General features: G+C 34.4%; 4 protein-coding genes across 6 annotated transcripts; 1 reads left to right on the forward strand and 3 right to left on the reverse strand.

The window, feature by feature from the left end:
* Window positions 1-1,088: 1,088 nt before the first annotated feature.
* Window positions 1,089-2,428, reverse strand: LOC148212714 (putative pyridoxal 5'-phosphate synthase subunit PDX1). Its single transcript, XM_088120890.1, has one exon. It carries the CDS (start codon window positions 2,320-2,322, stop codon window positions 1,390-1,392), a length of 933 nt encoding a protein of 310 aa, XP_087977016.1. The 5' UTR covers window positions 2,323-2,428; the 3' UTR covers window positions 1,089-1,389.
* Window positions 2,429-3,399: 971 nt separating this feature from the next.
* On the forward strand, window positions 3,400-5,816 carry LOC111017004 (peptidyl-prolyl cis-trans isomerase CYP20-1). The gene is made up of 7 exons (XM_022292632.2): window positions 3,400-3,559; window positions 3,809-3,884; window positions 4,495-4,542; window positions 4,659-4,682; window positions 5,038-5,220; window positions 5,338-5,413; window positions 5,510-5,816. Exons 1-7 carry the CDS (start codon window positions 3,494-3,496, stop codon window positions 5,646-5,648), a joined length of 612 nt encoding a protein of 203 aa, XP_022148324.1. The 5' UTR covers window positions 3,400-3,493; the 3' UTR covers window positions 5,649-5,816.
* Window positions 5,817-8,008: 2,192 nt separating this feature from the next.
* On the reverse strand, window positions 8,009-14,844 carry LOC111017023 (smr (Small MutS Related) domain-containing protein). Of its 3 annotated transcripts, XM_088120889.1 has the most exons (12): window positions 14,700-14,844; window positions 13,991-14,416; window positions 12,689-12,714; window positions 11,680-11,802; window positions 11,470-11,555; window positions 10,392-10,636; window positions 10,202-10,275; window positions 10,065-10,121; window positions 9,446-9,513; window positions 9,248-9,372; window positions 8,640-8,710; window positions 8,009-8,487 (listed from the first exon to the last, which is right to left on the reverse strand). In XM_088120889.1, the coding sequence occupies exons 1-12, from the start codon at window positions 14,788-14,790 to the stop codon at window positions 8,365-8,367; spliced, it is 1,515 nt and encodes a 504-aa protein (XP_087977015.1). In that variant the 5' UTR covers window positions 14,791-14,844; the 3' UTR covers window positions 8,009-8,364. The 3 variants fall into 3 exon arrangements, with proteins under 3 accessions (XP_087977015.1, XP_087977014.1, XP_022148350.2); XM_088120888.1 differs by having other exon boundaries at window positions 13,991-14,807; XM_022292658.2 differs by having other exon boundaries at window positions 9,248-9,354; window positions 13,991-14,806.
* A 1,399-nt stretch (window positions 14,845-16,243) lies between these two features.
* ABCG31 (pleiotropic drug resistance 3) lies at window positions 16,244-27,469 on the reverse strand. The gene is made up of 24 exons (XM_022292682.2): window positions 27,049-27,469; window positions 26,564-26,684; window positions 26,375-26,463; window positions 25,673-25,757; window positions 23,043-23,205; window positions 22,875-22,951; window positions 22,654-22,798; window positions 22,255-22,556; window positions 21,905-22,186; window positions 21,446-21,762; window positions 21,184-21,344; window positions 21,002-21,105; window positions 20,563-20,719; window positions 20,093-20,158; window positions 19,871-19,998; window positions 19,452-19,784; window positions 19,067-19,357; window positions 18,889-18,972; window positions 18,515-18,648; window positions 18,195-18,422; window positions 17,734-17,905; window positions 17,401-17,488; window positions 17,084-17,250; window positions 16,244-16,831 (listed from the first exon to the last, which is right to left on the reverse strand). Exons 1-24 carry the CDS (start codon window positions 27,384-27,386, stop codon window positions 16,565-16,567), a joined length of 4,299 nt encoding a protein of 1,432 aa, XP_022148374.1. The 5' UTR covers window positions 27,387-27,469; the 3' UTR covers window positions 16,244-16,564.
* Window positions 27,470-27,638: the final 169 nt, after the last annotated feature.

Below are 27,638 nucleotides of genomic sequence, written 5' to 3' on the forward strand. Positions count from 1 at the left end.
TATTGCAAAATAAGAAATTAAAATTTTGATTTTTTAGTTATTTTAACGTTATCATTTCATTTTTTAGATATATAATGGTACGTTATTCTTCAGTAATGTAATAAGTTAGATGGTATGTTAGCATTTATGTTATAAAAGACATTTTCATTTTAAAAAATCTATAAATAATACGATTCAAATTCATATTAGCTATATCGATGATATCATCACTTAAAATTTCGACTCTGTGCAAGACCCAAAATAAATTTGGCTAATTTTGCAAAACTGAAAATGGATACTTTTGCAAACACTCCATTTAATTATTTTATTTTAGCTTTTTTCTATAAAAATGAACTATGAAAAATCTAAACTTTTCTGATCAATGTGACCTGGAGACAATACAGAAATCATTACTGGAAATTAGCGAAATTGCAAGACGTTGCTAAGGCTGGTAGTTTCAGTAAACATAATTAATCATATAAATACTCGCAATAATGACCATAAAGACTAATACAGACCAGTTCAGAAACAATCAAAAGACAATCAATCAATCAATCAAGCATATACCAATCCACCATAAATTTGTTAACAACAAATGACTCTGAAGTTAGGAAGAAGAAGATCAAGGACACCTGCATCAACGATGACGTCGAAACGAATGACAAGAGCCTCTCGGTTTTGGCCCGGATATGAATACATCAAATATTTGATCAAACGAGTTTGTAAATATTCATTTTGTAACCGAGTACAACAACATGATACATCTAAATAAATCATTGAAAACGTTACAATAACAGATTCACATATCATATCATACTAATTCTGAGCTCAATATACCAATCAAAGACTCACATAGCAAAGGACAAACCTCACTTTAAACCTGATGAAGCAAATATGGACAAGAACAAGCTGATGACCAGCCAAACCAGACAATGATTTTCAATTGTGGGCTTCCCATTGTCAATCTCTAAAGATTAAAACTCTTCAGACAATCAAAGATAATATACTAAAACATATAACTGCAAATTACAAGATTGTAGTTTACAAAAGATTCAAGTAGTCTTTATTTTTCTGACTGATGAGCATTCTATACCAAAATTTCATCCCCAAACATGAAAGACAAGTAACCATAGGATAAATCAATTTGGCAATGAAACCCACATCTCAAATATATTTATTGACAGAACCCAGATAACGAATATTCTTATTGGTTTTACCTCAGGAAACGAAAGAGAAAAGAAAAAGTTAACTCAAATAGCATTTATAGAGAGCTAAAAGGATTACTAAAGACTCGAAAATGCGCCTAAACTTCAAGATTTCAAGAGAATTCTCGAAGATAACCTCGCCGGTAGAGTAATAGAGATTAACAAAATCCAACCCCTTCACAGATTCAGAGACAAAAAACTGAGATTACTCCGATCGATTTGCATACCTCTCGACGTTGTTATCATAGAGGTTAATCCCCACCATGGCCTCGCCCAATCCAGAGCTCACGTCGGCAAGCACATCAGGATCGCTGTAATGCGTCGTCGCCTGCACGATTGCCCTAGCCCGCCTCGGCGGATTGCCGCTCTTGAACACGCCGGAGCCGACGAAGACGCCATCGCATCCCAGTTGCATCATCATCGCGGCATCAGCCGGAGTTGCAATTCCCCCGGCGGCGAAATGCACCACAGGCAGCCGCCCTAGCTGCTTCGTCTGCATCACCAAATCAAACGGCGCTCCAATCTCCTTCGCGTAACAGAAAACTTCATCATCGTCCATATTCCTAAGCATCCTAATGTCACCCATCACAGACCTCACATGCCGCACGGCCTCCAAAATGTCTCCGGTGCCGGCCTCGCCTTTGGTTCGAATCATCGATGCTCCTTCGCGAATCCGCCGCAGCGCTTCCCCCAAATTTCGGCATCCACAGACGAAGGGGATCCGGAAATTGTGCTTGTTGATGTGGTTCTTATCATCGGCCGGAGACAAAACCTCGCTCTCGTCGATGTAATCGACGCCGATGGCTTCGAGGATTTGAGCCTCCACGAAATGACCTATACGAGCCTTGGCCATGACGGGGATTGTGACGGCCTGCTTGATTTCCTTGATCAATTGAGGATCAGACATGCGAGCCACCCCGCCTTGGGCTCGAATGTCCGCCGGAACTCGCTCGAGGGCCATGACGGCGCAGGCGCCAGCCTCCTCGGCGATTCGGGCCTGCTCGGCATTAACGACGTCCATAATAACGCCGCCGCGGAGCATTTGGGCCAAACCGGCCTTGACAGAGAAATGCGGTTTCTTCGTAGTCTCGCAAATGGTGCCATTTCCGTAAACGGTGACTACGCCCGTATCCGCCATGGGAGATGGAGAAGGAGGTACTTGAAATTTGCGGGGACAGAGGGAGGCGATAGAGAGAGATGTGAAGAATGGAACTGCTATCTTTTTTCTTTTCTTTTCCCTTTATATTTCATCTCATCTCACATCACCACAAAATTGGGTTCTCTTCTCTTCTAGCCTTTTTTTTCCTTAAATTAAAAAATAATGCTTCCCATAATAATTTAAAAAATATGGTGTATTTTCGGTAAATACTTATTCGTCATTCCACAACGACACAAAAATTAAACTAAAAATATCGTGGATTGTGGATTTTATAATATATGTTTATTTTTCTCATCATTAGAATCATTTCAAGTGTTGAGACATTTATTATTAGTACTTTTACATCACATATTTAAATATTGGTCTCTATTAATAATGATATGATTAAATAAAATTTAAAACTGTAACCTAAATAGACGGTTGTTACATGAGATAAGTGGAGGTGGACAGTTAGAACACCCACGAATATTAGAATGAACCATAAAAATAAAAATCATACCCAACTTAATACATATATATGTGTAAATAAATAAAGCTTAAACTTCTCAGTTCCTAATCCATTTTATTTGTCCCTCCACCGCTAGGTAGTAATTTAGTATGAGATAATAATTGGATATTTATACATTAGAAAAAGTATAATTCTTAAAATTCATTTATGCCAGGTAAAAAAACTATACTCAAGTTAAAATTTCAACTCAAATTTTTTGAATTCATAATATAGGTTAAAATTATTTTTTAAAATTAATAATAATGCATGGAGTTGGAGCTAATAATATATTTTTATTTTGTTGTAATTTTTTCAGATATATCAATCTACCACATCTCACATTTCAATAAAATTGACCGCTCAACATTTCCATATAAATCTAAAATAGCGATGTTTAGCTATTCCAATAACAAATATATAAATATTTATTTGAATAAATCCTTCCCAACAAATTATCGTGACAAAATGGAAAAGTTCCAACCAATGGGAGCACAGAGTAGACACGTGTCAACTTGCAATTGGATAATTTTAGTAACTACACGTTCCAGTGCGGGCAGAGAACTTGGGTATAAAAGGCAGAGGCATCTCATTTCTCACAGTTGATTCCTCGAAGCGGGCAAGTATTCGGAGGGACTGCGTCTTCGACTGAGACTTTCCGGCGAGATGGCGAAAACGGCGTCATTCATTTTATCTATCTTCCTCCTCTTAGGAAGCCTAACTCTCATCCAGGTGATTATTCGCAATTTCTCTGTCTAATTGGATCGCCAATTTGGCGCTAGGTTTATATACACGATGAAGAAGTGCTTCTGTCTCTGTGATCCGTAGCGCTTTCGTTCTAGATCTGTAATTATATCAGTCGGTGATCGAGAATGAGGTTTTAGGTCTTGATGTTTTGTTTTGGTTCGTTTGCATCAGAAATATTATTAGGTTTACAAGGTGATGGCAAAAAAGTTATTTGTGAATTGTTTTTTGTTATAGGCGAAGGCGAAGAAGAATCTGAAAGAAGTGACTCACAAAGTTTACTTCGATATTGAAATTGACGGCAAGCCTGCTGGTATGGTCGATTTTGTTCTCTAGTTTAAATTTGTGCTAAACTAGATCGAGAATAGAGTGCAGCAGTTAAGTAGTGTATCGCATGCTTGATTTCCGTTGTCATGCTTTCTCGATGAAGTGTTTTCTTAGTTAAACATCGTTTAACCTCACTCGTCTAACTAATTTATGTTTACATGCTTGATTTTCCTTCTCGCGCTTTCTCGATTAAAATGTCTTAGTTGAACTTGGTTTGATCTCAATCATTTTGTTCGTCAGCATAAAAAGAGTGCTGTGGCCTGTGTGGAGGCACAATGCAACGCCGTACTCGATTTCAAAGTTTAATGAACCAATGAGTAGTATTTAGACATTGTTTCAGTAAAAATATAATGTTCATTGTTTTGTCGGTGACTGGCTGTACTTGATATATCAGATGTTGCTATTATAGAATGAGTGTTACTTGAATGATGTTTTTCGCATCATGAATGATATAAAGGAAAGTCTAATGCCCATTTCTGCTCGCAAGGCAATTATGAACGGAGACTACAAACTTGATTTGAATAAAACATATATTGTTTCGATTCTTTATTTAGAGTATGATTAATGTTAAAATTCCGATGATAAATGTCTTACAGGTCGTATTGAGATGGGTCTTTTTGGGAAGGCTGTTCCTAAAACCGTGGGTATGTTGTTTATTTGTAGTAAGAACTATTAATTATGTTGGATTATGAACACCGCATGCTATTTTATTGTATCACTCACTAACTAGTTACTGACTCTTTCTCGTGTGGTTATGCAGAAAACTTCCGGGCATTATGCACTGGTAAGCAGATAACTTCGAATTAAATCATATTCTCGAGTGTTTGCATCTTCACATTTGAGGTTTAACTGTCTTACTAAACATAGGATTCTTTGAATCAAAATGGGGCAGGCCTTCTTAAAATCCTATTTAAACCGAATAGCCGATGCCAAAAGAACGTGTGGATTAAAACATATAATGCCCTCGTCTAACTTCATTCCTCCTCGAGAGGAAATAAGAACAAAAAAGGAAAATGAATAATTGAAAAGTAGAGGAGAAAGTGCTTACGGTTTCAAGAAGAATGATTGATTGACTTTCTTTATTGCATGCAATAGTGTTACGCTTGAACTTTTTCTAATATTTAGATTCCAAATTTCAGGTGAGAAGGGTGTTGGTCAGAGCGGAAAATCTCTACACTACAAGGGTAGTGCGTTCCACAGGATTATTCCCAGCTTCATGATCCAAGGAGGTGACTTTACCCATGGCGATGGAAGAGGTGGAGAATCAATCTATGGAGAGAAGTTCGCTGACGAGAATTTTAAGCTGAAGCATACTGGTCCAGGTAAAATTTTAAATCTCTACCCTATCGTATTCAAATGACCTTCTTAAACATGATAGGAAATTCAAACTTAAAATTATGACCTTAAGCATACTGGTCACGGTGCATAAAATTATGCAGGGCTTCTGTCTATGGCAAACGCTGGACCAGACACAAATGGCTCACAATTTTTCATCACTACAGTGACAACTAGCTGGTAAACATCCATACCACAACTTCTTGCTTGATTATTACAAAAGTTGATGAGTTTTGAGTAAGCATTTTATGCTGCATGAATATAATTCCTACACAGGTTGGATGGTAGACACGTTGTGTTCGGAAAGGTACTGTCTGGAATGGACGTGGTGTATAAAGTCGAAGCCGAGGGAAGGCAGGACGGAACTCCCAAGAGCAAAGTTGTGATTGCAGACAGCGGTGAGCTCCCTCTATGATATTGATTGACAAGTAGTTTCTTTCCTATGTGAGCAGTATCGTAATGTGCACACTGTCCAGTCCACTCCAGTTTGCTTTTTTTCTTTCTTTTTTTTGTACTGTTTACGGTAGAGTTGGCGCACAACTGACGGATCCCTTAATCTATGGCGGTGGTTTTCCCTCTCTTCTTTTTAATAACGTTCGATGCTCCGAGTTTACTGTTTTTGTTTTTGGTTTTTTTATAGTCAATCTCCATAGCCATCATATGGTAAATAGATGAAAAAATTTTCAGTATTACATGAGTACCATATTCTTTTGATTTTGTCTTTTTAATTTGTTGGTAAATTCCACGTTACTTTTAATACGATACATCGAAAGTAATATTTGTAGTACAGGAGATTTTTTAAGGATGAGTTTTTGTGCAGTTTATACTGAATAAAATGGTCCAACATACTGTTGTGTCGAATGAGGTAACTTTGCCCCGCATGGGGTAAAGATTCTTTGATTGCGGTCGGAAATGGAGAATAATTTTATTTTATATATTAATAATGATTTAAAATATATAAATAAACAAGCTATTCAACTTTTAAAAATGTATTGTAAATGTTTGTTTATAAGAAAATGAAGAGAGTAAGAAATAAACAAGCAAAAAAAAAGGAGGCTTTACGTAATCTAAGATGGATGTGTTTTCAAATAGAAAATTTAAAATTCTACAATAATAACATAATCTAAATCAAACTTAAATAATAACATTTTAATATTTTAAAATTTTAACGGCCATAGTTATAAACTTATAGAAGTGTAAAACAGGACGAAAATCACACATCTCACTCAACTTAAAAAAGAAAAAAAAAAAAGAAACCATAGAGAAATTGGTCTTAGAAGGAAAAACCTAATCCAACCTTCTTTCAGTTGTCCTTACTTCACATGTTATACAATGCAATTCAAGAAGGTAAGATTATAGCAAACAGAACACATATAAATACCTCATTACGCCTGTGAGCAGATGAACAAGGAAGCAATCTCGCAGCCTAAAATCCTTACAAAACAAACACCATAATTAAACCAACTACTCGACTGATACTGACATTAACAATCTTCATCGTAAGAGTTCCATACGCACACAGTAATGAAAACCACGAAACAACAGATTGTTAATCACCATGCAGGCTGCATCAACAGAGAGAAATATAAGGTAAAATAGAATTAATTACTGAGAAACGTCGCCTTAGTTTCAGCTATTTGCGTTCCCTGCCTTGTCAATTCCTCCAGCGTCACGACTACGACTGTGTTGGATTGCGTAGCAGAAATTGGACGACAAATTGGAGTAAATCGAGATGACGCGAGAGATATTACCATTAATCTCACGGATCAATGAAACGTTCTTGACCAGATCATCGACTGGTGATTCTGGTTCACCTGTTGGATTAAGGAACGATTATGATCCAATACGGTTTGTACCTGACGGAAGGTGTTGCTAAGCATATTCTAGACCTCCATATCACATTTCTCGACTTCTTTTTCTCGTTCGCGATCTTGCTCAACTGACTTCGGCCGTTTGTTCTTCATGGAGCCGAAGCTCTTGGAAGTTTCTCCTGTCTATCGATTGAAGCGGAGACCATGATTCATTGCTCGAACTCCATTCGCGTTCTCTCGGCGATTCTTCGAAATGAAATATGTTGTGAGCTGAAAGTGGGGACCTGTTTCTGTTCGTTAATCATAAAATAATATGAAAATAAATATCTTGAAATCTATCACACGTGCAACGCACGTGGTTCACATTTGCTGCTTAGCAAAATCTTTGTTACTCAGTATTTTCCGATTAGTAATAATTTTGTTCATACCTTTATACTTCAAAATTTATAACAATTTATTTTTATTACAAAAGTTAGTCTCGGTAACTTCAAAATTTAAGAACTAAAATGTTACAAACTAAAGTTTGATAAGTAAATCTTTACTTCAATGAAAATATAGGAAAACCCCTTAATAATTATGCCTCAAGTGAATTTTCAATTTATCAAATGAGTTATGGAAATCTTATGATATATCAAGTAGGTTTTGATTTGAGTAGAATATAGTGAATTTTGAAATAAAGACTTGGGAGCTGAGATAGATGTTTAATATTTTGAAAAAGCATTGAAAATACACATTTTCCCATATTTTTCATACAAGTTAAGTCAAAGTTAAGTTGGGTTGATATCTTATATTACTCATAATCACTAGTTCATTACCATAGTTCAAATTAAAAACAAGTAAGGAGAAAGACACCAACCTGAGTTTAACTTAACAGTTAAGGCATGTGTATCACAGTCTAAAAGGTGTTGGTTCAATGATTGATATAAAGAAAGAGAATCAGAAATAAGAAGCGAGAGAGACCACGTTCAACAAATGAAAAACATAAATCATTCAATCAGGCAAAACCCACTTAGTTTAAATGGTACAAATCCAGCCCTCCAAAAGGAAAGAATATCATAAATCATGAGATTACAAGGTTTTCTAGTGAAGGTTAAGTCAAATGCTCTAGGTACAACTAAGAGTATAAATTAGTTTCGAATCAGGGTCCTAAATTTAAGTTGTTCCCCTAACTGTGCAACTAGAATAATCTTTTCCCTATGTTTACAAATTACAATGAACTTCAATGTCTTGGCACCTTGCCCTTAATTGGTACGCCAAGGGCCAAGGAAGTGTTAAACAGTATAAATGCATCAAATGTTTGGACATTTTAGTGACTTGATCTTACTCGGTGTCGCTGTTAGAATCCAGAAAGTTAAACTCTCTGTAACCACTAAGCTTGATCAGTATGGTTCCCCGATTCTCTTCGTTCCATTTGATACCCTCGTTTTCTAGAAGTTTGATGACCTGCACGATGGAAATGTTGTGTTATATGATCTCTATAAGTTTATTGTTCCCTTCAATAGGTAACTGTCCAGAAGGATTCTGAAAGATGTCTGCTTTGTTTCCAAAGAGCCACCACACGAAATGAAGACAAGAGACTCGAGTATTACTCATACCGAAGTTTTCAGTTTTGATTTTCCCACACCATGTGATCCACATCCGGTGATAACCCTGAGAGACTGAATTGCTAAAATAGAAGAAAGGAAAAACTTGAATAAGTAGTGAAATTAGCACCTTTAATACTTTACGTTCTTTTTGTGATCGAAAATATGTGTGGTTGGACTATACTAATTTTGTGGGTATTTATTGTTTTGATCATATCAGATGATTTTTAGCTAGGTTTCGACATCTTGTTGAAAGTTCAGATGTTTTTTACCTACTTGATTCTATAACTAAGTTCATATATTTTTCCTAGTTGCTTGATTTCAAGTATTTTATTGGTTGGGTTTGGATGACTCGATTTCAAGTGTTTTATTGGTTGGGCCGTAGGCAATTGATGAGGGGTATTCATTTCACCCGTCGCCATTTATCAAAGTTTAGATTTCAATTAGATGGATTTGAACATTTAAGGTTAAAATTGAGCAGGCAAGTTAGTATTGGGCAGAAAGGGTTTTTTTTTTTAAAGCAGTAATAATAATATAATGAGCCAAACAGTGAAAAGAAAATTTATCGTCAATCAGGAAAGAGTACATAAAAACATAGACATCGGAAGGTAGATGCTTACAGGGCACATAAGATCCAAATAGGAGGTGCATTTTGAGAAGCCGCATTGCCTGTTTGACATGTTGCCCATGCAAATCAATTGTTATCACATTCTCTATGTCCCTATTTCTGCAACAATCACAACAACTAAATCCCCATTAGAAAAAAAAAAAAAAAAACCTTAGTGAAATATTCACCGCTTTTAAGCAAATATGATTACCTGGCTATAAATATATTATGGCTTGCTTTATCATCAGCCTTCTGGGCCTGTCTATTTTGCGCTCTCCCCTGCACAATCAATAGGTCAAGCTGAGTGTTGCTGTTTATAATGAAATTTTTAATGTGCCAAAAAATGCCAGGAAGAGAACAAACATCAGGCAAATTTGTAAAATTTTAGTAAAGAGGAGTGGCCCTCATCAGAACAAATTTTACTCGAGGTCTTGAGGTGAGGCTAAAGTGGCCCCTCATCTCGAGGCGGTTAGGGGAGTGCAGTTATATAGCAGATAAGAATATCCAAAGACAAAAAGGAAATGAAAGCACATCAGGATTTAGGAAGCATAGAAGTTTACAGTAAAAACGTTGTAAAAACAGAGAGATTCTAGGCTACATGCCTACGAGAATTACTGTTCTTGACCATGTTAGATTTTTACTCACCGTTACCAGGAACGATATAAAAGTTTCTGAAATATCCTATAATGTTTTGAAAAATTCATAAAATAAATATAATATCAGGACATATTAGAACAAATTCAACAAAGAGAAACTGCATAAGAAAGCCAGAAATATGAACCACGCATAACCCAGGGAATCACACACATCTCCTCTAATGCAGAACAAACCTGCTCCGAAAGGTAAGATGCATAGTTGCGTTCTCCTTTTGCATATGCTGCTGTTGCCTGAAGAAAAATGCTTCCATATATAAACGCTCAAATCTGTTCATATATAAAAAACATGTAAGGTGCTAAAAGTATCTTACTTTGTGGTAATAGGATTTCATTGAATCCCAATGCTGATTTGCATTTTTCCTATACAACTGATAGTCATCTTTAGCTGTAACATTGAATGCACTTAGCAGTTAAAGTTATGAGTACGGACAGGGTGGAGAGAGTTTATGAAGCAAAATAGTACCAAAACAAAATCACATAAAGAGAAGTATCAAAATTTACCTTTACTATTATCATAAGTATCCTGAACACAACTAGAGGCATAAACATCAATGGCAGGTCCCAGAGATTGCATTTTCTCCACCATACTCCTCCAATTCATGGTGCTTGGTTCATATTCATGACTTCTTGAAACATTGAATAAAGTCTCTAACAATGTTTGAGGGAGATCGGATTCAATACTTCTAGAGGATTGTGGTGCTTGGCCTTTGGAACCAGCAAGAAACTTCACATCGTTCCTACCTTTTCTGGTTTTGGAGGGGGGAGGTGGTCAAATAAACTTTTACATAATCAGATACGCATCAGAAGAAAATTTCATCATGCTAGGGCTCTAAGTTGTATGAAGGCGATACATGTATTCACCTTATCCACAAACTACTCAAGAACAAAGATATAGTGTTAATCAAATTCATTAATATAGAAAAACATCGAAGGCTGTAAAAGACACGAACAAACTCCCAAACAGAATATGGTAGCTTGATAAAAGATCAACTCGACCAACTTCAAAAAAATTCTTGCAACGTAAACCTTTCATGGAAGAAGAGAGTATCAGATGGCTGCTAGCTTTGCAGTGAACAAGGAAATGGAAGGGAACACAGGAATGGCAACCCAAAAATTATACAAGTGATTAAAAAGCATGTTGATTTGTCTGAGACGTCATGAATTCAAAATACACAGCAACCTCCAATGATATTACCTCATGAGCTTCTCAACTACCGAAAACAAAAGAAAGATCATTCCAATGTCTGATTTTGAGCTCCACAGAAAGGTAGGGATTTTTAGTTATCAAGACATAATTATCGAAGAAGAGGCAACAAATTTGAACTTAATAAGTTTAGTTGAATATAGTCTTAACTACTTAACCCACGAATCTCATATTGGCAGGCTCTGCTAAAGGTGAGAGAAGGCTTTGAAAGAAATGAGGAGTTGAAGAACTAGATGATAATGGAATCAAGTGGTACTAATAAAATCTGAAAATGATTATAATATAATAGACAGCTCAGCTTGAACCCAAAGGTATTTACCACTATGCTCAACCCCCGAGGTTAAATGCAGAAACAATAATAAAAAACCAAGTTACCTACAAGCAGCAGCAAACGACCATATACTCTCTTGAAACTCACTTTCAGAAGAATAGGAGGTAGAATCAGATGCACGATCTATCAACTGTGAACAAAATCCAACGATTCCATATTTTACAAAGAGGAATTAAATTATATAACACATGGTAACATATTTGCCTAGATAATTGAATGCAGAAGGTTTCTCAGAAGGGAAAAATCTTCCTCACATTTTCCATCTGCTCAACTGGAGATCCAAAATCTTGTTTAAAGTTACCACCATTGCATGAGTACCTACCAGTTCCAGACTGTTCACTGGAAGCAGCAGTTAAATCAAGCAATACATTCAAAGCCTGAAAAGTTTGGTAAAAATTAAAACCTAACAGTAGACATACAAAACATAGTAGGTAGCTCGAAAAATTGATATACCAGCATGTATAAAATAAAATATTCACGTAGCATATATAACCCAAATAACTTTTCACTCAGTAGAAAGCTCAAAATAATACTATGAACTATCAAGTATCAACTATAGGGTACACATCTGTTACAAAGCAAATAATCTTTCGTAAAGATATATGTGCGACTTGGAGACTTAATACCCTTCAGACTTCACCTTGATACTACAAACTATTGGTCCCTAACCTTTGTATCAGTTTCACCTTGAGCCCAAAAAGTTATTTTTTTCATCTGGGAACTTTTATATTTGTCAATTTAAACCAAATACACCATTTAGTTCAAGTCAATGCTTTGCATCAATAGTTGTTACAGAGGTAGAGAAAAGACAATTCCCATTATGGTTCATTTCCAGGCTGGCAGCAGTAGAGTTAGCAAAACGTGTCCATAAAATATAAAGTGGTAGCATGTGATTCGTCAAAGGACAAAATTACTACAAATGAATAGAGGTACACATAAATAAATAGTTAGCAATTACAAATATCTCAAGATCCTAGAAAAAAAGAGGACCCTCGAGACAGTTGCCAAGAGACATAAGACTACAAATGAGTAGTGACAATGAATTGAAGGAAAGAATGTTACAAGGGCAATGCTTATGGGCTGTCGAAGAAATCAAATTCTATGACAATAATTCAAGTGGTAAAGGATATATGAGGAAGAGATAGCAAGATGGTTACTGACATAATCTGATATACTTGTCGTGTGTGTGTGCGCGCGTGCGTGTGGGGGTGGGGGGGGGGGTGGCGGAGAGGAGGAATATATTGAAGAAGAAACTCACAGTACCTTCTCCACATCATATCCACACTGGCCTGCAGAGACAAAACTGGATGTCATGGAACAAACCGAAATAACAAATATCCAATTCTGTGACATCATGAATAACATCAAAAATAAACATTCGGAAAAGTAATTGCAAAATAGAATGGTTATAAGTGGCATATATTATCTCTACATCTATACTAAAATATTATCTTCACAGTTGAAGCTCGTTAACTTCTAATTTTTAACTCCAAGACAATCAGAATTACAAAAAAGCTCCCCGAGTAAGAAAACAAGATAATGGTTTTTTGTCAAAGTCTCACAAGCCTCAGATATTCCAACTAAAGATTTTCCCTAGAAACTTAGATTTTTTCCCAATGGAAGTAGACAGTTCACTTTGTCAAAATTGATAAAAATACTAAAGCTCTTCAACTCTGACCCTCTAATTGTTAATGGGTCTAAACACATACCCCCAGCTTCGCTGGCATGATCATAACTTTTTAACAGCCCCACCCAATCCTCCTCTTCTAATAAATTCAAGGTTACATCTTTCTAACAATCAGCCTGGACTCATTTCTGATCTTGAAGATAGTGACTAAAAACCACCACAACAGAAAGGAGAGCAGAGGCTTCTACACCTTCCGCTGACAGATTTTTACGTAACCCTTAAATACCGTCTCCTCTTCACTCAACTCAAAGTCTCCATCTTCACTCAACTCAAAGTCTCCATCTCTAATATTCATACGTTCCTGCACCATAAAAGTCATCGTCCAAAACTCAAACTCCGTGTGCTAGAAAAGTGAGTGAAAGTTCGCTCTCTTGGCAAAGAAAATAGGATATGCTTAGTTGTGTGAAAACGATTGTTTTGTTGTTTCAGATCACCTTCACTTCAGCTTCTCTATTAAGAGAACCCTCCTTGGAAGATTGCTGGTGTTCAGCGATGGTTCAGATGCTAGGTACACGGATTTCTAAATCTCTAAGGTAGAAAAAATGTTATATATACCCTTGCATTGTAAGCCTCTTGGAATCCAAGTGAAAATTGAATTGTTTCCTTCTATTTTTTGTTTATCTTTGTACCTCTTTTGTGGATCTTATATAGTAGAGAATGATTAACCCTGTGTTCCTTCAAATGGTAAAACGTGTATCCTTCAGAGGTACAGGTTTATACTAATAAATGTTAAGTTATTAACATACATTGGAACAAATAAGAACCGCACTTGCAAAATGACATCGTTCACCATTCAGACGTCATTCACATCTAAACACTTCTACTCATATATCATAAATATTAACGCGATTGAAGAGAGGAATATAAACGTTACTCACAGAGCACATCTCTCACAACAGCCATGCTCAGCTCACACTCATCTCCTAGCATGGAGCAGAGAAACTGCTCAGCTTCCTGTTGAGAAATCTTCCCGTGGTCAAACTCCATGAATTTATTCCTCGAATCTCTCTTCAAAGACGACCGAACATAATCCTTCCCTAAAACTGTTGATATTGTTCCCGTGGCAGCAATAACCCGCTTCTGCTTCTTCCCCTTATAATCCTTGTAATCCAAAACATCCTCCGAAGAGTACGAACTCGAACACGAAGCCGTGATCGCGCTGGACGATGAAGTCGTCGTCAGGTTATCGGTATAGTCGCCGAAGCCAGCGTCCAAACTCTCAGCGTCTTCGTTCAGGCCAACCCTAGGCTCGCCAGAAACAGGTGCAGGATCGTTGAGAGAAGCCACCGAGAACGCCTCCGTCACTGCACCGACGACATTAACATCATTTTTAGTAACAATCTTATCAGCGTCCGGCCCCGGAGCCCCAGAGGCCTTCTTCTTCTTCTTCTTATTTCTAGGGTTCTTCATGCCAGCCGAAATTCGAAATTACAAAATAGCTCGACACTTCAAAAGGCAGCAATTGGGACAAATTTGTGGCGTTTGGCAACAAAATTGGAGAAGTTACAAACCCTAATTAGGTTGTAGAGGGGGGATAGAGATGAAAAAGGAAGAACGAAAAATGGAGATTCGAGGAATTGGAAAAACCTTGAGAAGAAAGTAAGTGGTAGATGGGAATGGAGGCGATGTAGAAAGTGTGAGAGCTGGTTTTTGACGTCAATGGGGAATCTCCATCCATGATCACAGGTAAATCGGGAGATTAGATTTTATATTTATAAGCCACAATGGAAGCACTCTGGACCGAGCGCATTGCCACGGATTGGCCTATTAAAAAAAGGAAAACAGATAATTTACAAACTACGCCCTTACTTTGGATTTTTTGGATTAAAAGGAAAAGGAAACAAAAACTTTTTCCCTTTTTTTTTTTTTTCTAAATTGTGAGTATTGTATTTTTATAAATGTAATAACAAAACCTTTTTTAAATGTTATTTAATGATTATTAACTTTTTATCCACTTTGTTCTGTTAAAAAAATTATTAAGTTTAATAGAGCATCATTTGATCAATTATTGTAATTATTCATTTAAGGACATATATATGATTTTAATCATTTTTTTAGTTCAATAATTGTGAGGTGAGATGAAGCTGTATTTTAACGATACTAAATATCTTATACACCGACTTTATTACAACTAATGATATTGCATGCTACTTCTTTTAATGGAGAATACAAAATTTATTATCAATATAATAATGCACCACTTCTCTTTTATTCAAAGTGTGCATGTTGTGGGTAATGTACGTTAATCTCATTATAATGTAGATCAAAGAAATTTGAAGTTTTTAGTGATTTTAAATTGTATTGTGACAAAAAATATTGACTTTGTGTGCAGGTAGATTGTTACAAAAAATACAAAATAAATAAAAGGGTTAGGTTAGGACAACATTCTCTATTATGACATGATTTATATTTTTTCATACAGGTTTTTCGTTCTTTATTCTCTATTTAGAGAGATCGAGATTCTCTATGGTAAAAAGTACATTTTAAATTTTTTATTAAATACAAATTGAATTCATGATCGTTAAATTTAGTAACTTGAACCCTACTCCAATTCAAAATAATAATAACAACAATAATAAATTTAACCATACTCCTTGTTCGTGACATAGTATTTTATAAAAATTGTAAATTAAGATTAAATATATTGTTATAATAAGATTAATATTTTTGTTATAAGTTAACTTAAACTATTAATTTTAAGAAAGATTAAACTAATAATTCAATAATAAAGTTAATAAATATATCACAATTAATAAAAAATTCAGATGGGTTATGATTTTTTTTTAACATAAATTATGGTTCAAATCGCTTATCGACTCCATGGCAGAAAAATCAATCTCAGCCATTTTTAACGATCTTTTCCTTTTTATTGGAGAAATGTCATATTGAGTTGACAATTTTTGTTTGGGTTTTTTTAGTTAGGTTCATATTCACCTTTTTATTTTTTTTATTTGATAATAGGTTGAGAATGGGATTCAAAGATATAGCATTGAGTTGACATATTGTGTATATATATAGCATTATATTTGGTACCGTAAATATTAACCCATAATCAACAACTGATCAAGACACATGGTCCAAGGACGAAAATTGAGAAAAAAAAAAAAAAACCTTAAAATTCAAACAACAAGGACGAAAATTTAAAATATTATTTCTATTAACCAATGGCAATTTTTCCATTACAAAAATGTTCATAATTTCCTAACACAGCAAGAACATGCAAAAAGAGAGTATAAATTTATAATATCCTAAAGGGAAAATTTTAATATTACAAATTTTTTTATCTCATACTCTCAAGGAAGAAATTAATCAATGTGGTTGTCCTCCTAACTACAGCCGGATGCACAAGAGTCAACATAATTTTTAATCTCTCTCGTGCATACATCGCCATCGCGTCAACCACATTGTTTCAACTCCTACAATATTTTCTGATGGCAAACTTGTTAGTAGTATCATCTCCTCTGAAAGTTGATGAATTTCACAGACATTGCAAAGACCGAAAAGAATAGGACGTTGAATGCAACGAGAACCGCTACCGAAACTCCGATCATACCGGGGCCATATCCTAAGCTTACTTCCAAGTATTGTTTCACAGAGCCCTCAAAACCTGGTTCCACAATTATAGTTTCTACATCACCCAGCTGTGACGTTATAATACCCCTCAGAGTCCATGCTACAGGGCAGATGTAATAGAACCAAATCCACCATCCAGGGATGTTCTGATGTTCAAAATCAAACGGTTAAAAGTAACTCATAACTCAAATACATTTTTCTGTAAACAACCAGTAATTCTATGAAACTTCTCCCTCTTGAAATGAATTTCAAAGTCTCTAGTTAAATAATCACAAATCGTTTTGAAAATCTTAAGAACACTAAAAATAAGTAATTTCAACTGTTTTTAAGGGGAAGCAGTTACTAGTGCTTATTCCGAAAGTGTTTATAATAAAAGTGCTTAAGAATGAAAAACTTACTGGTTTTGGTACAAGAAAGCCAGAGAGGAGGTTCCATAAAGAGTAGAATGCAGAAGAAACAACTGCAGCCACTTGTTGTGAAGGAGTGAGGCCAACCGCCATCATACCGTAAAAGGTGAAATATGTGAAGGTGAGGAACATGAAGAGGAGATACAGAAAAAACTTTCCTGCAAAATTCGAAAAAAATAAAAAAAATAAAAAAACATCCAGTTTCAGGAACAGGTTGCAAATGTACCATTTCAGTTCACTTGAAGGTTTAAAAACCTGATCTTTTGAAGAAACATATATCATAAATGTGAAGAACAAAGGATACTTACCAACATTTCTTTCAAAATTAACCATGAAATATGTGATGACACCGAATATTATGGTTTGTGCGGCAACATATGGGATTTCCACTAGACCCTGTTGGATATTGACAACAAAAAAGTTATTCCCCCTTTATTTACCTATCATCAACATTTATGACTAGACAAAAACTACTTCCTCTTCGTTCAACATTTTGTTATAAAGTTTTTTTAAATTTGGCTAAAAGCTCAAATGTGTTTATAAGGTGAGAAGTATACCAAAGATATCGTGAGAAAGCAAGTGTAACTCTTAAAAACAGAAAACTAAAAACGAAATTGTTACCGAACGATGTTTTAAATTACCTGTGCTAAGGCATAAGCAATTGGAGAATACATTCCAGCTGCTCTCTCGCGATAAAATACTGTTCTCTCAATTGAAACAATTGGTTGCACCGAAGAAGCATTATTCACTCCAAGGAACAAACATGCAGCATATAGAGCTCCCATAACAACAAGCAACTCTTGAGTTGAATTCCTTAGGAACATTCATGAGAAGAATTAAATAAAAATGTTAAAAGAAGACAATTTCCAACCAAAAACACAAAGAAATACAAGTTTACACAACAATATGGACTTGTACTTGCTCTAACATGGTCATTTACCTTTAATCTTATATAGTTGAATATGTTGTACAACAAACATAGGTTCAAGCACACAATCATTTAATTGACCCACAAAAAGAAAAGAAAAAGGCAGAATCATGAACCAACCCACTAAGAAAGAAAGAATTTGAGCTAACACTTGACGAGAAGAGAAATTTTTACCTTTTCATGCCAATATCCCAAAATGTTGAACCAAATATCACTGCACTTATCGTGGTGAAACATATTCTCATGGCATTATAATGCGGACTTCTCCAATAAACAAGTGTTTGCTTCCAAAGGCAAGTACGAAACTGGGACAATTTATCTTGCGAGTAGGTCGAATCAAACTTCAATGGTTCTCCACCGATTGGAGGAACACTAAATTGCTTGATGGAAGCTTCAACACTCCTAGAGAAAAAAATTGTAAACATGACAAAATGTTTAAAACCATTAAAAAAGAAGAAGAAAAAATAAATTGTTCAATTGTAATGTAGTAGCACCTGTACTGGTCAGAGTTCCTATATAAGTTAGCAAAATCTTCACCAATTTTCTGCTCAGCTGCAGGGGTTGTAACCTCCAGCATCCAAGTAGCTGGATTGTAAGAATCTGGTATTGGAGATACTCCACTAATCCCCTATAGTGTAAAAATTAATCTCTTTTACAATCATGAGAAGAACAGGGCTACTCAAAAACCTATTTTCAATTAATTAATCTCCATGTGAGAAAGTTTAAACAAAACCTATTTTCAATTAATCTCCATGTGAGAAGGTAAATAATGTTTTAACTAGTTGAGTTATGCTGGCAAGTAGTAGAGACATAATTCATAATAATATTTTCGTGTGCCTCAGCCCATATAAGATAGAAATGTTCTTACCTCAAAATAGTCGATCATTATTTGGGAATGTGTTCCTAGTTTTCCTCCATATATAACTCTTCCCCCTCGTTTCATTAGAAGCAACTGCAAAAGAATGTTAAGTATAAGATCGTTAAGAATTGATTTTGACATTTCCCAACTATGTTCCCCAAAAATTTGTAACAAGGTTTAGGATAACCTCATCAAATGCTTCAAATATGTCGATACTAGGTTGATGTATGGTACAAACAACAGTTCTTCCAGTATCAACTGTATTACGAACGGTTCGCATCACAATAGCTGCTGCCCGTGCATCAAGTCCAGAGGTAGGTTCATCCATAAAGATAATAGAAGGATTTGCAACGAGTTCAACTGCAATTGTTAGACGTTTCCTCTGTTCTGTGGATAAACCAGTACTACCGGGCATACCAACCAAAGCATGTCTAAGAGTATCAAGTTCTACTAAACTCATTACTTCTTCAACAAACTCCTGAAAGCATCAAAACAATATTAAATTTGGATCATTTGGACAAAATAAATTAAATTTTCTTTATACCCAAGATCTAGGTAAGCAAAATATTTACGTGTCGTTTCTCTTTGCTGATTTCTTTGGGAAGGCGTAGTGCAGACGAAAATTGGAGGCTTTCCTCTACTGTCACTTGAGGGGAATGTATATCATTTTGCTCTACGTATCCTGATATTCTAGCAAATGTACGTTGCTCTTTTAAAAAGCCTGATATTCTAATTTCACCTTCAATATATCCACCGGTTTTTCTACCCGCAAGTACATCCATTAGTGTAGTTTTTCCTGCTCCGCTTGCCCCAACCAATGCTGTAAGAATACCAGGTGAAAATACACCACTCACATTTGATAAGAGTTGCAACCTCCTTTCAGGTATACCTTTTTGCTTCATTTCCTGAGTCAAAAATAATGAGAGTTGGTATCTCATAAACAAAATAGATGCATATAGATGTGAATAATAAATTTAAACTTCTAGCCAACCTTTGGAGTATCAACAAAATAATTAACATTGTAAAAAGTCATTGTTAGTGGTTGGAAAGGAAGAATCATTCCCTTTTCTTTCTTGCCGGTTCTAGCAGATGTTTCGAAGTTCGAACCTTGAGTGACCTCTACAAGGTAGAAAACATGAGAAAAGTGAAAAACAAGATTAAAAAGAGATGAATAAGACCAGTTCACAAGGCATGACAAGAATTTATTACTGACCATTGTTTGCAGCAGAATTAGCTTCGGTGGTATTAGTTGGGATTACAGTTTGGGCTTTTTTTATGGCTGTTGAGAATGAAACGACAATAATATTACTAATTTAAGCTTCGTTTGACAACCATTTTCCTTTTTGTTCTGTTTTAAAAAATTATATTGGTTTCCTCATAATTTTTCCGGGTATGTTGTTTTTCACCCTTCTTTAAAATAGATTTAAATTCTTTGCTAATTTTCAAAAACAAAAATAAAATTTCAAAAACTACATTTTTTTAGTTTTCAAAAACTTGCCAGATTTTTTGAGACATGCTTTTAGAAAATAGATAAGAAAACAAAGAAATACACAAGTAGACGTAGTGTTCATAAGCTTAATTTTTAAAAACAGAAAATAAAAAATAAAATGGTTATCAAACGAAGCCTAAATGTAGATATAAAAATATGACAATCTTAAAACAGACAATTTGTTATTAACTTACGATGGAGTTTAGCCAAGGCCAAAGTCACCATAACATTGAAAACCAATGCATAAAACAACAACACACCAACACCCAACCAGTACCAATAGTCGCCAGCAGGCATGCTATGTGAATGCAGAACGTTGTATCCAATGGTTTCATTTCCAAAAGCAGATTTCTGCAAATGTTTCAGTTATATGAAATCATGATATCACGAACCAAAGTTGTCAGTATAAAATATTGATAGGCTGTGACTTCATTAATCACGATATTATACATTTATGATTAGTGGCAAAAATGTAGGGGCAAAATTTTTACATTCCATCTTTTTATTTGTATAACCTTTCTAAACTTTTAGAACAGAACAAATTTGAGAGAGAATTTAAAAATCTTTTACTTTTTATATAATTTTTTAACCTTTGATGAACCCGAAGGAAGGCATTGGTTGGTTGTATCATACCTGCTTCCACCTAGTGGCAGTAAATTCATTGACAGAAATTGCACGTTGCCCATAAGACAGAGGTGACAACCAAAATGCCCATGCCCACCATGGTTTAATCATGGCTGAAATATGATATCAAAATTAGAGATAACAGTCTTTAACCTTCTAGCAAAGTTGGTAAGAACAAATATGAATTCTACCTTTTGGTATGATAAATCCACCCAACAAAAATATAATTAGTAAGGTTGCTGAACCAAATGTATTGGCAACTACCATATCTCGAGTTACAGCTGCCATCGTACGAAAAAGGCCTAAAGCCATTTGATGAACCGAAAAGAGTAGAAACATGAAGCGGAAAAACCTGAAAATCGCTTAAAAGTAAGTTAGTGAGTAAAAGATAAAGTTATGAGCAAGAGAATAATGAGGAAGCATTACAAGAGAGAAAAAGCACTTTAGAGATACCTTCCAGCACTAGGGGCAAAACCAACAGTATAATATACAACACAAGACCATACAACAGCTTCAAGTACAGAATAAGGCACACGCAAAATCCAGCTACTGACAGACCACGCCCAAGCAGTGTGAAACAAATTATCTCTTTGCTTATAAAAAACAGGGAGGCGAGATATCATAAGAGGCAACTCAGAAAATCCATTGAACATCATATGTATCAATCCGAAAAACAGACAAGAGAGATAGAGGTTGCCGTTTATTTCATCTGTAGGGTGCATTCTTGTTCGTAAAAACATTGTGCATGTAACGAATCCAACAAATGCTACCTATAAGTTATGTATGAAAATTGTGAGTTAGAGAAAAAAACTAATTCCAAAACGAAAGGTATATTGAAACGTACAAACGTGGCCAACATGCTTTGAATATAATGTTACTAGAAATAAACTTAGGATTGGGAAAAATAAATACCTGACATGTCCTAAAAATATAAAGAAAACTATGTCTGCTAATTAGTAGTAGTTCTCGAGCAAAGCAAGCTTTAAAAAGTTCACCCCTTGAGGCAGCAAATTTTGTTCTAGCCAAAGCCGAAGGATGACACTGAGATTTGTCATACGGATGTTTAAGCGTCGACTCCAAAGATTTCCCAACCCTGAAATTTTTAAATGCTTCTACAAATTCAGGAACAGAAATGTAGGAATATGGTCGAGAAGAATCAGCCCAATATTGTGCTTGATCCTTCTTAGATGTGACCTGTCACACAACACAAATTAGACATATGCGAGAAAACGTCAATTAATTTAGCAATATGATGATTATACCTCTTGTAAAAAATCAGCAACTCCCTTGCGAGGTGGTAACTTGAAACCTAATGACTCAAAAAACTCTAACACATCTTCTCGAGGACCTTGATACACCAAATACCCATCTGATAATAAAATAAGATCATCAAACAGTTCAAATGTCTCAGGAGCAGGTTGTAGGAGAGCCATCAACACTGTAGCTTCCATCTGATGAACAAAGTTCCTTAAACATTTGACTATTTGATAAGTTGTCGAGCTATCGAGTCCGGTGGATATCTCGTCCATAAAAAGAGTTTTTCTTGGCCCAACAATCATTTCGCCTGCACAAAGAAGTTTCATTATTGAATAAATTGTTCTTCGTACATTCCAATTTAATACAAAGTACAAACAATATTTTTCACAAGTAAAGAAATCAACCTGAAGTAACTCTTTTTCTTTGGCCGCCAGAGATCCCCCTAACCATGTCATTACCAACTAGTGTCTCTGAACATACATCGAGACCAAGCACTTTCAAGACGTAATCCGTCAAAACACTATGCTTTTTACCATGAACAGATGATGCCTGAAGAAATGCATAGGAAAATGAGAATTAATTAAAAGATTGTGCATCACAATCCCATTTATTAGTACTGACTAACTTTCATGAATGCATCTATATCTGGACTGGGCCGTATATTCCTTTCTTTCTCCAAGTAAGGCAACTCTTTCATATATCCTACCAGCAAAAGAGACGAAAAATAAAATCAAGAACATAGTTTCGTTGTAGCGTAACGACAGAACAAAGCTACATTTTACATAGAACAAACCTGAAAAGCCCTCGCTTGCACCTTGGCATCTAGCTGCAAAGTCCAAAGTTTCTCGTACAGTCAACTCTGCTAGGTGATTGTCTGATTGACTAATATATGCAGATGTTCTTTGAACACAGAACTCATCTAGATTATGTCCATTATAAGTAATTCTACCAGTTTCCTAAAAGGGCAAACCATGGTCAAATAAACGAGAATGCTGTAATCTAACATCAGTAATACTTTATTGATGCTTTATTTTATATTTTTTCAAATGCCTTACTTCTTTCTACAAAAAGTCAGAATAATAAAAACTAGCTCGATCGACAATCTTTTTTTTTTCGAGATAAACAATCATATTTCTTTTAATTCCATACTTCTAAAATTTATATTTTAATTATTTGATATTATAACTTCAACTTGAACTATAGAAATCACATTTTTGTGATAAATTTGAGTATAATTCAATTCAATTGGCTAAAATATATATTTTCGACTTAACGATCGTGAATTGGAATATACATGACATGTTGCTGTACTAAAAATAATTCTTAACAATCATGATATCATATATTTATAACCTATTAATATTGTGAAAAAAAAAGAAAGACAAAGAATAATTCTTTTTTTTTTAACAGGAAAATTGAAAGACTTATTTTAACTATTACAATGGGACTTTTTTGGGTAGACTAGGAAAGTAGAGGTTTTTATTTTTTTTTATTTACGAAAAACAAGTGATTTTGAACTTATTTAGTAAACTGAGATAGATTTGTGTCTTTATTGATTTTGAAAAAACAAGTGATACCTCTTTTTAATATACACTGGGTTGACTAAGAGTCTAAGAATGTATTTTCCTAAAAGAAGTATTTGACAAAAATTTCTCTCTCCTCCGTTTATTACTTTTTATTTATTTATTTTTTATTTGATTCAATTCTCTCTCCTCGTTCTCATTATATATTATTATTATTACTATTTTTTTGTCTTCTTGGTCTATCTCGTCCATACATCTCTTCCAAATAAAATCTTACTACCTCTCCATTTAAATTTAGTTAAAAAGAAGAAAGGTTTTTATAACTAAACTTCATTTTTTAAAATTAAAACTGAACATTAATTTTGAAAAATAAAAACTTGTTACCATTGTCTTCACGAAATTGAAAACTATTTATATTTTTAATTATTTTTTGAGCATTGTACACTGATGATTTTTTTCTTTTGAAAAAAAAATCAAATTACAATTTCGTAAATAGCAATTTCAATTTGCATATTACTAAAGAAATTAATTTGTATAATGATATTAAATTTACAATACATCATATCACAATTTAAAAAATAATAATGAGAAAAAAAAAACCAATCCTAAATTATTATTTGTTAGGATAATACTAAATTAATTTTTAATCTTCTAATAGAGATAGAACAAGTTCATCCTATTAATTCGGCTCATACTTATTTAAAATTTTGATAATCTCAACAAATTTCTAAATTATATTTGTATTTGATATTTAAATCAATAATAACAAGATAAATGAAAGCAAGAAAATTAAGAACATAGATCCAATAGCTAAACAATTGTCCATTTAAGAACATCACACTATTAATCTTTTAGATCTATTTTTCATTTAGAAAATAAGTTAAATAAATGAATGAAGGCATTAATAAAATATAAAAGGAACTTTCTAAGAACAAAATAATAAATAAAAGAAAAACTTCAAATTAAGAGAGAAAAGAAAGATAGAATTTGTATATTTTTGGGGAAGAATTGTGGATAGAGGAGAGCAGTTATGGAAAGACGAATAATATTTTATTTTTTGGAAACAAAAGAAAGATAAAATTAATTAAATAATGGAAATTAAGGGGGTTTATTGGAAAATATTAAGAAATTAATGGAAGAAAGATAAAATTCAAATTTTTTTTTATTCAAGTTAAAATTCAATTAAAGAGTAGCAAATAGAAAGAGAGAGAATATTTACATCAAAGGATAGTTTTTTTTTGGAAGACTTATCACTCATCCTACATTTTAGGAGAAAATCTCTACCTTACATGTTATACTAAAAAACAAAAAATACCACATTTTAACAAATAAGTTCAAAATAACTTATTTTCACTATTTAAAAATAACCATCCTAATTTTATAATTTATCGATTTTGTTGGTTTTTTTATACATCTTTTGTTGGTTTTTTTAGTTCAATAATACTTAGGGTGGTCATCCAAATCTTCAATTTTTTAGTAATTGTTTATTAAAAATTACATCAAATCTTTTTGGTGCGGACATATATACAATTATTTTATTTAAAATATAATTTATAATTTATAATATTTTCGGAATAAGCAAATCATTCTCCATATATTGAGAAGAATGAATCATTCTGTATCAAAAGGTAGAAGAATTATTTAAAACGAAGATATAATACAATTGAAAATATTTTTAGCAGTATATTTCTAAAACCAACTAGAAAAAAGGCTGAATTTGTATAAAAAAAATTTAATAAAACTCCTTTTATTATTATTATTACTTTTTAATTTATGCATCTGGTCTGGTTTCGTGTGCAAAAATTTTCCATGCTTCAAAAAAGTACTAGTTATTATAAATAAATGCACGACTTTCACATTGCCACACTTTTGATTACTCGTGTACAATAAATATAAATACCTTTAAATTTCTATCAAGTTTGCCTGCAAGGGCTTGAAGCAAGGTCGATCTTCCAGAGCCCGGAGGTCCCAAAAGCAATGTCATCCTAAAATGTCACAAAAGCTTAAATAAAGATCACAATTCTGTATAACCTAACTTTCGAGTTTGGTCGAACTTAGCATATGAAACTGATGAAAGTTATAATAATTCCAACCAAAAAAGTGCAAATGAAGGGGGAAAAAAGCGTTCAATCTCCTAAATAATGTGATTTTGCCTTTTCACACTACTTTTTAATCTCGTATAGAAATGAAGTGGAAATTACAATTTCCTTGAATTTATTCCTCCAACCGATAAGCAGATCAAATCTTGAAAGCTGGGAAAATTTTCTTTAAATAAAATTTAAGTGTTTATGGATATATAGCTATCTCCCTCTTTACCGCCACTAAAAAATAATTGTAAATTATTTATTTTATTATAATAATTTTTTTAAAAGGTGGTAAATAAGAAATACAAGCACCCCTAAATTTTATCAGTTAGCTATTTATTCTATTCATCATTTTTTTTTTTGGAGAAACTATTCTTCTCATCATTAAAATGACAGAAAACTGAAGGGAAGTAATATGGAAAACTTTTAAAATTAACCACCCGGCCTATATATATAAAGTACAATAAATATGCCATGTATTGCGTCAGAACTTTTATACAGACTCGCTTGTGTCTTACCTTCCTGGTTTCACGATGCCACTAACTTCGTTCAAAATGGTTAATGGATATTTTTTGGATTTCATAATTCTGAAACTTGTTAGTATATTCTGCACCAAACACGAAAATCAAATCAACAAAAAAAGGATGAAATACAAATGGTGATATCATACGTAACGAGCTAAAGATTAAAGAAAATAAAAATTCTACCTCAAAAACATCGTATGTAAAATTCAATAGAGTGGGCAAAGATCTGGAACCGACTTGCACATCGGCTGCCACTTTCAAGTTCTGGAATCTGATTTCAACCGTGGGAACCTCCACTCCGGCTCTTGTATGACGGAAAAATGAAAAATAAAATACTAGTCAATAACAAAATAATAATTATAAATAATTCCCCAGCTCTCTAGCCTCTAGGCTCTAACAAAACTGTCAGAACAAGCAGTGCCAAAAAAAATCATTCGATTTCCAGTGACTGAGCCTACTGGCATTTTCCGGCTATAAATCCACATTTTCCGGCTTGTTTGTTATTTATCCCCAAAAATTAATTGCAATGCGGATCCGTTCCTAAATCTTACGCTATAAACAAACAAAAACATAATGAAATCATCCAGGCAAAAGAACTTCACCAACGACGAATCTTAATCGAGAGATCAGTTACTGAGAGAGAGGAAGAGAATTTCAATGGCAATCACCTGTCGAGGCGCTCTTTAATTCCAGAAAGCAACTTGTAATTATCTTGATCATCGGTGGCCAACGCCTTCTTCACAACGAGTTCGCGTTTGCTCTTATCGAGCTTCCGCACGTCAATGGTTTCCATTCTCTTAAATCCATCGTCCTCGGAGATCTCCGACAGAGTACGACTCAGCAATGCGAAGTTCGACCTCTTCTGAGACGGCAACCTCTCGATCGCCGCCCATAGAAGCTCCCCTTCATCTTCAGCCAAGGCCTCGGCATTCGACGGCCTCGCAAACGACTCATAATTCGCAGTAAAATCTAATTCGAAGTACTCGCTCCCGTTAGAAGCCGCCATTGATCAGCTTCTTCGTCGTCCACCTCTCTCACTGATTTTCACGCCTCAAGAGGAGGGAGAGGGAAGAAACAGAAACGTTAGCGTAGGGACTAAGTCATCCATATTTATAAGCTCTCTCATGGAAGGAAGAAGAAGGGAGTTCGTTGTAAATGCCGTGAATTATGATATAAAGCGAAATCCCGAAATTGCCCCTATTCTTAAGTTAGTTACTTTAGTGTCCTCCCTGCAGTTGACACGTGTACTGCGAAATGA

The sequence above is a fragment of the Momordica charantia genome (assembly GCF_013281855.1).
Source record: "Momordica charantia cultivar OHB3-1 chromosome 2 unlocalized genomic scaffold, Mcharantia_2.0 BLBB01000002.1, whole genome shotgun sequence".
NCBI lineage: Eukaryota > Viridiplantae > Streptophyta > Magnoliopsida > Cucurbitales > Cucurbitaceae > Momordica > Momordica charantia.

Bases quoted from the DNA above. Each gene is read 5' to 3' on its own strand.
- ABCG31 (XM_022292682.2), bottom strand. From the start codon at position 27,386: ATGGCGGCTTCTAACGGGAGCGAGTACTTCGAATTAGATTTTACTGCG. The intron at 23,206-25,672 runs GTATTTATATTT...TTGCCCTTTTAG, and splicing joins AACTTGATAGAAATTTAAAG to GAAACTGGTAGAATTACTTA. The intron at 17,489-17,733 runs GTAATTTAAAAC...AATATCCAACAG, and splicing joins TTGCTTATGCCTTAGCACAG to GGTCTAGTGGAAATCCCATA.
- LOC111017004 (XM_022292632.2), top strand. From the start codon at position 3,494: ATGGCGAAAACGGCGTCATTCATTTTATCTATCTTCCTCCTCTTAGGA. The intron at 3,885-4,494 runs GTATGGTCGATT...AATGTCTTACAG, and splicing joins AATTGACGGCAAGCCTGCTG to GTCGTATTGAGATGGGTCTT. The intron at 4,543-4,658 runs GTATGTTGTTTA...GTGGTTATGCAG, and splicing joins GGCTGTTCCTAAAACCGTGG to AAAACTTCCGGGCATTATGC.
- LOC148212714 (XM_088120890.1), bottom strand. From the start codon at position 2,322: ATGGCGGATACGGGCGTAGTCACCGTTTACGGAAATGGCACCATTTGC.
- LOC111017023 (XM_088120888.1), bottom strand. From the start codon at position 14,522: ATGAAGAACCCTAGAAATAAGAAGAAGAAGAAGAAGGCCTCTGGGGCT. The intron at 9,514-10,064 runs GTTTGTTCTGCA...TTGATTGTGCAG, and splicing joins CATCTTACCTTTCGGAGCAG to GGGAGAGCGCAAAATAGACA. The intron at 8,488-8,639 runs GTATGAGTAATA...TCCATCGTGCAG, and splicing joins AATCAAAACTGAAAACTTCG to GTCATCAAACTTCTAGAAAA.